The following is an 11,820-nucleotide window of genomic DNA, read 5'->3' on the forward strand; positions in this document are numbered from 1 at the left end:
GGTTTCCTCCCACATTCCAAGAACATGCTAAGCAAATTGGCAATTCTAAATTGCTTGTATGTGTAAATGAATGTGGGAATGATTGACTTGAATCACATCCAGGATGTATTCCTGCTTCATACTCATCATTTCTGGAATCGATTCCAGCTCCATGAGCATCCTGACCAGGATAAAGACCTTACTGAAGATGAATGAATGAATAAATGAATGAATGTTGAAAGAAAAAAGTTTACCAAGTATCAACATAAAATTTGGCTCTTTCACATCACAAAAACATGTCTGTTTTGCTTAATTTTTCTTAATGAATGTGCTATTTTGGTGCATAATAGTGTATAATAGTGGGTGGAGCCAATGTAAATACATTAATTTATCATGTTTACATTAATTTAAAATGTTTACAGACATTTTGAATAAATTGTGTAAATATTACTGAAGGGCATGTATTAAATTTATGTATGAATTTACAACCCCAAGTTAGAAAAAGTTGGGACACTATTTTGAAATTGAAGTTAAAACTGAAAACAATGATTTATAAATAATCTTTGACCTCAAAACAATACATTTAAACATTATTTGGTGTTTTACCTCATTAATGTTACTGTTTTTCCCCCCCCAAATGAACGCATTTCAATTTTGTTTCTTGTAACGCATTTTAAAAAAAGTTGGGACAGTAAAAGCATTTGCCATTTTATAATGTTGCCATTCCTTCCCACTTAAAAGATATTTAGGGACTGAAGACACCAAGTGAAAAAGTGTTTCACGTGCTATTTTGTCCCGTTCTTCCTTCACATTTTTCATTTCTAAATTCTCCACACATTCTCTATTGGGAACAGAGGGGACACGCCTTCTTCTTCCACAGCCACGCCTTTGTAATGTGAGCAGAATGTGGTTTTGTGTTGTCTTGTTGAAATCTCCCTGGAAAAGACGTTGTCTTGAAGGCAGCAGATGTTGCTCCAAAATCTCAGGGTACTTTTCTGCATTAATGCTTCATCACAGAAGTGTAAGTTACCTTTGCCAAGGGCACTGATACAACCCTATACCATGACACACCCAGGATTTTGGATTTGTTCCTAGTAACAGTCTGGATGTTCCTTTTTGTCTTCAGAGCACACAGCGTCCATTTCTTTGAAAAAAAATGCCTGGAATTCTGATTCATCTAACCACAATACACATTTCCACTGTGTGAGGGTCCATCCCAGATGCCTCCAAGCCCAGAGAAGTTGATGGCGCTTCTGGACACAGTTAACATAAGGGTTCCTTTTTATACAGGAAAGTTTTAACTGGTGTTTGTGGATGTAACTCTGTACTGTAGCTTGACAAAGGTTTACCAAAGTACTCCCGAGCCCACATGGTTCTATCAGCTGTAGATGAATGACGGTTCTTGATGCAGTAAGGGATCGGAGATCACAGGGGTTCAGATTAGGCTTGAGCCCTTTGACCTTTATGCACTGAAATTCCACCAGATTCCTTGAATTGTTTAATGATATTATGCACTGTGGAGGGTGAAATATCCAAATCCCTTCCTATCTTTTTTTGAGGAACATTGTTTTTAAACATTTAAATTATTTTCTCATGCATTTGTTGACAAACTGGAGATCCTTGGCCCATCTTTGCTCCTCAGAGTCTAGGCCTTTCCTGGATACTGATTTTGTACCAAATCATGGTTACAGTCACCTGTTGACATCACCCATTTCAAATCGTATCATTATTTAATTGTTTTACCTCATTACTTGCCCTAAATTGCCCCATCCCAAATTTTTTGGAATGTATTGCTGGACTGAAATGCAGGAATGGACGTATATTAACAAATTAAATTAAGTTGACCAACAGAACATGAAATATCTCGGGTTCATTCTGTCTGCAATGAAATACAAGTCAAAGTACATTTAGAAACCACTGCTTTCTTTTTGTATTTGCAGTTATACTCTGTGTCAGCTTTTTCTGATTGGTACTTTCTGGGTTGAACTGAAATAATATCTTAAAATAAGAAATATAGAAAATAATGAAATAAAAATATTTCATCAAATTATGACTATACTATTACTATAGCAAAGTTATTTATTCTATTTTATTCTGCTGTTTTTTTTTTACTGAACTTTTACTTCATTTTATTGTATTTCTACTATTGTTTAATTCTTATTTTTTTCTCTCTTCTTCCCCCTTTATTTTATGTAATTTTATTTTCTATTGTTTACTGTTTTGCTTTTATCTCTGTAAAGCACATTGAACTGCCACTGTGTATGAAATGCGCTATAGAAATAAACTTGCCTTGCCCTGCCTTTATGTTTACGATTTGTAACATTTTCACTTCTGATACCAAAAACATTAAGATCAACCTGTGAAAAGGTTTTCATTTACATGTAGACATGATTCATTTGGAAAATGATTCATTTGTTCTGAATGAGTCACCAAGGTGAACATAGTATCAGAGTCATTTCTGTTGTTCAGTTCCTCCTGATGAGTTTTACAAAGCTGTAAACCTAAAACAAAGAAGTCAAACTGGCACGTTTTCATCTCCATCAGTGATTTTTTTCCCCACAGCTTTAGTCTAGGAATTTATTTATCTGTTTTCAAACCATCTGTGAATTGTTTAGAGTCAGTGAATCATTTTCTCAGCACTGATTCCTCTACAACATAACTGCACACACAAGTTAGTCGTTTATTTAGGATCTTAGTAAATCAGGAGCTCTGTGTGTGTGTGTGTGTGTGTGTGTGTGGACACTCACAGCTCTCTATCTCCAGGGTGCAGTTTTGCTCATCCAGCGGATATCTCCTCAGGTCCATCATGCAAGCAGCGGTCGTGGTGATTCTGGATTGAACAGACACACACACACACACACACCTCAGAAAACAGAAGGTCATCTTTTGACTCTCTTATAAATAAAGGATGAATATATGGAGATGAAAAAGTGTTCCATCATTGTATCAGCTGTGTGTGTGTGTGAGATTAGTAGCTATACTCATGTACTGAATCAGAGTGGTGAACACAAGAACCATTATTTGTCCCTACACTTCTATCAGCACACTTTATACTCAAGAGCTTGCTGTAAACATACACTGCTACTGGGATTCAGGCAACAAACACACACACACACACACACACACACACACACACGACTGCTTCTGTGGTCCGAATGACGAATGCAAATGTTAAAAATCAATCAAACAAACAAAAAACCCACATATCTTTGTGAGCATTTGGGCAATTGTAAGGAGAAAAAAGGGGTGGGGTTAGAATAGATACATCATTAAGAGGTGTGGTTTAGGCGTGATGCTGTGACAATTTACAACACATTTTATGTTTCCATGTGCAAGGTTCTTATCTCGGATCGCTCCTCGTTTATTAGGTACAGAAAATTCAGCTGTATTTAGTATTAAAGAATACATGCCAGGACATATGAATATACATGATTATGCAAATTAGAAACACTCACATGTCCTCCTATTATCCCTAATAACTTATTTTAACTAGCAGATTAGCTAACTGCTAGTATAGGGTGACCAGATTTCCCTAGTCTGAAACCGGGACACTTTTGCGCGCGACCATGCTCGTGCACGCACACCTTTTTTTACGTAAACGTGACACTCAGAGAGGTGCTCTTATCATTTTGTTGAAGCTCACATTTATCAACATCTCACATGAAATAAAACAAACAGGCATTTTGTTATCTAGTAGCATAGTGGTATACAGATCGGTTAAATTATGGTCAGACAACAGGTTTTGTAATGGCTGAGAATAGGCCAGGCTATGTCCATAGGCCAAATTTAAACGGATTTATTTCACCTGTTTGTGAGAACACCAAGAAGAATGCATATGCACATGTAGGCTATATCTCTAAAATTGTATGCACTATAGCATGAACTTCAAAAGTAGATATGTGACCTCAACATAGCCTCGGTCAGAATCAACCTTACTAACCATTCCCCACAACTGAATGAATAAAGCAAGAAGATGTGGACAAAAGTGAACACTTTAATGGAAGGTGCAACAAGCTGTTCAACACAGCAATATGGCCAAACTGTCAGAATGGTATGTTAAACAGAAACTAAAAAGAGACAAGTGATTTGAGAATATATACTACGGAAGCCGAGAGAGGCCCTTCATATAATCCTTTTTTTTATTCACCTTGTTATCCCAAGATAACGACATAATTAATTCAGGATCTCGAGAAAACAACACAACTAATTCGAGATCTCGAGAAAACAAAACCGTTATTCCGAGATCTTGAGTAAACAGCTGAGAAATGGTTCATTCAGGTGCGCCAAGAGACTTGTGATATGCTGACTTTGGGGCTATTTCTCATTCTGTATAGACGCAACTTTGGTCATTAGAATGTCTGGAATAATCGATCACCTAATAAGGCACTATTTTGATCAGGGGTTGACACAGGGAGAGATTGCATTAAGTCTTTTAATAAGGGATAATTTCAAAATTAGTCCGCGGCACCTCCGCAGAAGACTGGCCCAGCTTCGTCTCTACCGACGGAGATACAGTGATCCAGCTGAGATCATGAAATAATTGTTTTGTTTTCTCGAGATCTCGGAATAACGGTTTTGTTTTCTCGAGATCTCGAATTAGTTGTGTTGTTTTCTCGAGATCCTGAATTAATTATGTCGTTATCTCAGGATAACAAGGTGAATAAAAAAAGATTATATGAAGGGCCTCTCGCGGCTTCCGTAAATATAAACTCAAACAAAACAGCAGTAAAGGAGGAGAGGGGCGACAGCCTGAGGAAAGCCCCCACAGGAGTGCACAGCATTTGCAACATAGGCTACCCAACTCAGTACAAGAACAAAGCACTTACAGTGTGTGCAGTCGGCTTCGTGCGCATTGTTCTGCACCTCTCGGAGGAAGGGGTAGGTGCCCTGTAAATCTTTGGAAAAGGTACATTTTCTTTTCGGCATAATTGCTGCGGCAATACTGCTGCTAGCTGCTAGACAAAGAACATTCGCGCCAGTTAATGTTTATTTTATTGTTGCATGGCAACACGTTCTGTTGTCTGGAATAATGTGGCTAAATAAACACCCATGCCACAGGGCCAGGGGGCAGTAACCAGGAAAGTTTGCGATTCCTGTCAATTCATCAAAATAGTAAATGCAGACATTTCTCCGCTAATGATTCCCACGCTGCTCAGTCGCAAACGTCACGAGTGGCAAAAACCGGGACATATCCGTGTCCCGACAGACTTTTGTCGGGACTTGGGACACACAACCCCAAAACTGGTCACCCTATGCTAGTAAGCTACACATTTGTCACATTACATAGGATGAGATTTCAGTATCAGAGTATTGATTTGCATCCTCACTGAAACCCTGTTCGTAGATATTACAATTTTATTCATTAAACATCAGATATGGTAATTAACTATTTAGCATATTTCACTCAACACTCCAAGTTTCACGGTAGCACTTTGTTGTGCCGTAATGGTCAGTAAACAGGCTGCAGACCCATGGAAATGCAGGTAAGATGTTTGAGATGATGTGAAATGAGGAACAGGTGTGCATGGTGAATGGTCCAGCTTGGTTTGTGGGTGTTGTAGTTGTGTTGTAGTCGGCCGTGTTTGGAGGCTGCAGTGTGTTCTGGGAAGTGGAGTTCAGAAGGGATTCCAATGCAGACCTGATGCTAATGATTTGCATATTGGATGTGATTGGCTTGAAGCTGTGCAGCTCCACCTCCTGAATCAGTACCAAGTCTTAGCTTTAAAGGGAAAACTTTGCTTTCAGCCAGAAAGTGTTAACAAATTGGATATATTTGAATATACACTGAATTAGTGTTGTAGTTGAGTCACTAAACCTCGAGACCGAGTCCAGTCTCGAGTCCCCAGTGTTCAAGTCCAAGTCATTAAAGAAAATTTCGAGTCGAGTCTGAGAACAAGATTCCACCCGCACCGTTTGACGGTGTCTGTTACTGCCTTTATGTGAAAGCGTCTCTGCTACTGTGTTGGACTAACGTTACTGCTTGATTCAGGTCGGGTTTCCACCAAACACAATGTTCTATTTTGATCTCATCACATTAGAGAACTCTCACGTGTGCTAACTCTCTATCATTTCATACAAGTAGCCACTCTTTCGTAATGTGTCCAGGTTGTGGATGCCTGTCAACGTCTGATCCAGTGTTGTAGTCAAGTCACTAAACCTCGAGTCCAAGTCCAGGCTCGAGTCCCCGATGTTCAAGTCAAAGTCATTAAAGAAAATTTTGAGTCGAGTTGAGGCCACTATTGATTCGAATCGAGTCCGAGAACAAGACTCCACCCGCACTGTTTGACAGTGTCTGTTGCTGCCTTTATATGAAAGCGTCTCTGCTACTGTGTCGGACTAACGTGACTGCTCGACTGTCCCATTTTAGTTAACAGACTACAGATAAAAAGCTTGTTCATCGTTCAGCAAGCCCCGCCCACTATCAATACAGCAAATAACATGAGAGAGGGTTAACACTAGCTAGTTCATCGCTCAGCAAGCCCCGCCCACTATCAACAGAGCACTGAACATAGCGTGTCACTTCCTTCTCTGGGTGGAGTCTCGCCAAATGATGATTGAAGTTCGAGGTTGTCCCCGTCGTCTCCTCGATAGTTCTTCTACATACAGCAGTGCAATTTTTCCCACTGCACGACAAGTCTGTATAAACAAAGCGGACAATCCTAGCGGCGTCTCTCCAGGCATTTTAGCGCCGTTAACGTTAGTTTGTTCCTGAACATGACGTATAAACAGGTGAACGTGCTTCTCTTGCACAAAATTACTATAAAAATTAATGTAGATATAAATATCTTATGCTAAATTATTATGGCATGTTATAAAAAATAAAGAAAAAATCAGAGTCCAAATGCAGTTAATGCACGAGTCCGAGTCATCACTGCCCAAGTCCAAGTCAAGCCACGAGTTTTTAAAATTAGGGCACGAGTCGGACTCGAGTACTATCAGCCTGCACTGTATACAGTATACACTCACCGGCCACTTTAATAGGAACTTCTTGTTGATTCTAAGATCCCTGCAGGAGTGGAACCCAATGTGTTCTTCTGTTTTCTGTTGCACACTAAGATGCTTTTCTGCTCAGCACAGTTGTAAAGAGTGATTATATGAGTTACTATATCCTTCCTGGCAAAAAAAGCTCAAACCAATCTGTCCATTTCCCTCTGACCCTCTCTTATCAACAAGGCGTTTGTTTCCACCCACAGAACTGTCGCCCACTCATTTGATGGTTGTTTTTGGCACCATTCTGTGTAAACTCGAGAGACTGTTGTGTGTGGAAACCCCAGGAGATCAGCAGTTTCTGAAATACTCAAACCAGCACCACCATCTGGCTCAAACCAGCACCCATACCACAGTGACAGAAAGTCACACTTTGAGATCACTATTTTTCCCATGTGGGAACATTGTGAACATTAACTGAAGCTCTTGATTTGTATATGCATGATTTGATGCATCAAGCGATCGGCTGATTAGAGAACTGCATCAAACAGCAGGCGGAGCTCATGGGTGTTCCTAATAAAGTGGCTGGTGAGTGTATACTCTGCGACTTGGAAATATTTTGAAACTAACTTTAAAAGAATCCACGTGTATATTCCAACTGAATATGAATATGAACAGAAAATGCAGTTATTCACCACAGTGTTTCTCCTGTCTGGTGTTTTTATTTGTTTAAGTGAGCGAGAGACAGCGTGTGAAAGATGTCGACCGTCAACTCGAGGGAAATTAAGTACATCTTATTTCATGACCGATGTGGTCACATGGAACCTGTCCAAGCTATCACCTCATCTCCCACCAAATGAGAAGCTCGGGCTTTAATATCAAACTGATTTGCTCTCTCTATGAGATTTGTGCTTTGAGAGTTGCAGCGATGAAAGCGGACGAATCCTAAAGCGCTCGTATTGCTCGGAAGGAACGCTGAGACCCCCAGGAGAGCCACGATTCGGATATTGAACTGACACTTTTAACTTTTTTTTTTTTAAATCAGTAATCAGTCATGCTCATTAAATTTGATCTAACTATTAATTCTTACCCATTGTCGAATTTATGTTCATATTAAACTTTATGATTAGGAATAAAAGTAGTTACTACAGCATTAGCACCCAGAAGTTGATCATTTTCCTATAACAGCACATCCCCTAAGTGTTTTATTCTTCTCATGTCACAGCCATTTACTGATAACTGACATTTTTCTTTATTAACAAATGATGACATACTTTTTAATCCTTTTATAGTTGCATTTAATTTTATGTTGTCTGTGAAAAACGCTCATTCGTGTATCACATTACAGCAAAATGACAAGGCGCAGGGTTCTGAAAGTTAATTTCAGACGCAGTGTGTACTCCTTTTGCCTGTACATCTGTTCCTCGGTATTTTTGTTTATACAGATTATGATTTATTAAAAAGTGTTTGATCACCGTTTGTTGTAAAGCCAACGATTTTCTTCTTTAGATTGTAAATGTTGGCAAAGTGCTGCACTTTAAGCAGAATAACACATTCCAGTCTGCGTGGTTACATAAAAATAATAACAGCAACTTCACTTCTTTTTATTCTGCATCCTAGAACCCCAGTCCCAGTTGAAGAAAAGCATCCCCATAACACGATGCTCCCGCCACCATGCTTCACTAAGGGTATGCTGTTGTTTGGGTGATAAGCTGGTAACCTGGCAACCAGGACATTATCAGTTTTTTTCTTTCTTTTCACTTGGATTTTGTTGGGTGCTACGTCACATGGAAATAAATATTCCATGTGAATATTCCATGTGAATATATGTGAAAAATAAGTATTTTTTTACAAATGTTTGTACGGACATACCAATCTAAATGTACATAACTTTGTATCATTTGTGTCACACGGCCGTACAAGACAGAGCAACTCGCTAAATTTGAAGACTCCTTCCTGCAAAACGTCTACTTTTCAGGCTTCCTATTTTAATAGAATTGTCAAACTGTGGAACTCTACTTGTAACTATGCCCCTAAAATCTGTTTTTCTACTCTGACCTCTTTTCAAACCTATGTCAGGCAAACCTTGTTCCACCTTCTGGAAAACACTTTCGATGTCGATCAGCCGTGCACTTGGTCGTTTGTGAGATCGTGCCCTTGTCATCGTTAGAGTTTAATATCTGTATCATGTTAATTGTCCTTTTTTAGCTTACCTTAATTGTGTTTATTCATTTATACATAGTTTTAATTATTTGGGCGGTGCCTCGCATGGGTACTTTCGGGTCCCGTTCGTGCCGACCCCTTTGGGTGGCTTTCTTGTCAGTTATTTTTATTTATTTATTTATTTATTTATTTTTGCTCATTTATTTTTGTATTTTTGTAATTTGATGTGAGAAGTCATGCCCAATAAAGCAATAAAAAAAAAAAATATGGAAAAAGATTTGACATGAGTTATCTTAGTTTAATTTTTGTGGCTACTGCCTCATAGAGACGAAGCCACTCTGCCATCGTGTTGTAAGAATGTAAGAACGAGTGTAACAATAGCGCACTGTGCATAAGCAGTACAATCACCAGAATGGCGAATCGTGATCTCGTGATACAAACAGTTGATCTCGCGTTATCAAAGGTACACAAGAATGAGTGGTGAAGCCACGATGTCATCGTGTTGTAAGAATGAGTATAACAATAGCGAAACTTCGCAATCAATCAGCACTTATCCTGATCAAGTTTGATTACCCGTTCTACTTCTTGATAAACTTCGGAACCAATCAGAACCAGAAATGAAATAAGAGAAACCTCATTATACGGTAACTTTGTAGTATCGGAAGATAATTGGCAGATAAAAAGATGAATGAAATTCACCGCGTGGTTCGCCGAGGCTACTGATTTGATCAGGGGCGCCGCCAGAAATTTTGGGCCCCATGAAAGATTAGAATTTTGGGCCCCCCAACTTTCAACAAAAGCAGCAATCCTAAATCATTTATGGGTTGTATTGCTGCTTACCTCCTTCTCCAAAGGGGGGTTCAGTGGTTTGGTAGGGCGGAGGTCCCCCTGAGGCTGAATCTGTGCATATTTAGGGCACCCCATTAGTTATGAAACTGGTTATTAGCACTAGTTATTAGCACCAGCATGACGTAATATTTCATCTTGTTTATCACACAAGTCAGTTCAGTTATTAAAATGGAAAAAAATGTCACTGTACAAACTGTAAAAGTGTTCTCTTGATAGGCTAATCCAACCACGTTCATACCAGTGGCGGCTGCTGGTTTTTAAAACAGGGGAAGCCCATTTTACGCATTCATCGTAAAACCTGTAAGCCGGATATCAAAGCATAGAAAGGTGTGCCCCATTAGCATAGTGAACTAGACAACCCTACCTAGTGGCAGAAAGTATTTTTGCTTGTACATTTCATGTTATAGTCTGGCTTGCCAGGCTAGTGCCTCATATCCTTAATCAAAAATATCAAACATCCAAAAATCACTGGCTATTCAACGAAGAGCCTTGAACATCATACCCTGATATGCAACACAGAGTCTTTAACACAACACCCAGCTGTGCAACACATCCTTGAACATCTTCTGCAACACAGTCTGGAAATTCATAACCAGGTAGGCTATGCAACACACAGAACCTTGAATATTATACCCAGGTATAACCTATAACACAGAGCCCACCATTCTCTTAACATTACTGAACAATATACACACTTCACATTCATGAACATGAACACTATTTATACACAAATTCTGCCCTCCGCTCCTTTTCCAGAAAATGGTCTGTGACCCTGTCATACCAGCTGGTTGTGCTTTCCAGAGACTTCACCAATTTCTGTTAGCAGCTAGCACTGCAGATCCCAATAAGGCTCAAGCTAGCCTACAACCAGATTGAACTACAAATGAAATAAACGAGTGAATTCGCGAATGATCAAACTGATAGAATGGATGAAAGTTAACAGAGCACAACGAGTAATATTTACATTTATTTACAGAGTAATGTACAGAGACATCAATGAGAAGAAACGTTTATATGAAAAGAAATTCGGACAGCACTTTGGCACACAACTACACTTTCTCGACATCCGCTAGGGACTGACTGATCATACTTCCGTGTTCTTTGCTGAAGTACCGCCCTCCTCATGTCTTTCAAACACTACCTCCAATAATCCTTTATCAGCCCGGCTTCTTGTCCCTCCCACTGTCTCGTTTAGTCCCAGAGAAGCCCGGCTTCCCTGGAAGTGACAATTTTGTTGATTTTAACCAATAACAACTAGCCGAAATTGGCTGTTCAGAGCCGTCTCGTAGACTGCAACGGATACCTGGCTGCCAGTCAGTGTTGCCAGATACTGCTGACGTTTTCCATCCCAAAATATGTTCAAAACCCGCCAAAATGCACTTAAAACCGCCCAGTCTGGCAACACTGCTGCCAGTCCATAGAGCCCATTGAAATAAGAAAGGTTACAGCCTGGCAGCAAAGGTGATTCTCGTAGCGAACTGCAAGTTCGTCAGACATCATTCAAATAAGTTACAGGATAGTTATGAACATAAATACAATCTTGGGCATATATTATGTTATGCAAGTTATTGTTTTAATGAGAATTCAATGTCATAGACGCCGCAGTTTGGGGAGAGAATTTTAGGGGACGCTCGGCTTCCCTTGTTGTCTCTGAGAAATCGCCCCTGGTTCATACTGTTCATTTACCATTCGCTAATATTTTGAACACACATGTGAGCGATAGCTACCTTTCTTTGGGAAAAACTGAGTGACCAGTTGCCTGCCTCTCCGGTCCCTCTCAGCTTTCAGCTGCCTTTCTTTACGTTTTTGACAGCCACTCTTCATATTTAGCGACCATAGACTGTACGCACTCCACTGCTGGCTGGCTGGCTGCTGCACCGCGACACAGCAGCAAGTAGCGTT

At 39.7% G+C, this 11,820-nt stretch overlaps 1 protein-coding gene across 4 annotated transcripts in view; it reads right to left on the reverse strand.

Annotated features, from left to right (window-relative positions):
• gabrb3 (gamma-aminobutyric acid type A receptor subunit beta3) overlaps nucleotides 1–11,820 on the reverse strand; it is a 160,695-nt gene that overhangs the window by 62,454 nt on the left and 86,421 nt on the right. For all 4 annotated transcript variants that reach the window (XM_060920174.1, XM_060920177.1, XM_060920175.1 and 1 more), the window contains exon 5: nucleotides 2,727–2,809. In XM_060920174.1, coding sequence (XP_060776157.1) covers nucleotides 2,727–2,809 — 83 coding nt within the window. The remainder of the gene's footprint in view (nucleotides 1–2,726; nucleotides 2,810–11,820) is intronic.

Source organism: Neoarius graeffei, chromosome 4 (assembly GCF_027579695.1).
Source record: "Neoarius graeffei isolate fNeoGra1 chromosome 4, fNeoGra1.pri, whole genome shotgun sequence".
Lineage (NCBI taxonomy): Eukaryota > Metazoa > Chordata > Actinopteri > Siluriformes > Ariidae > Neoarius > Neoarius graeffei.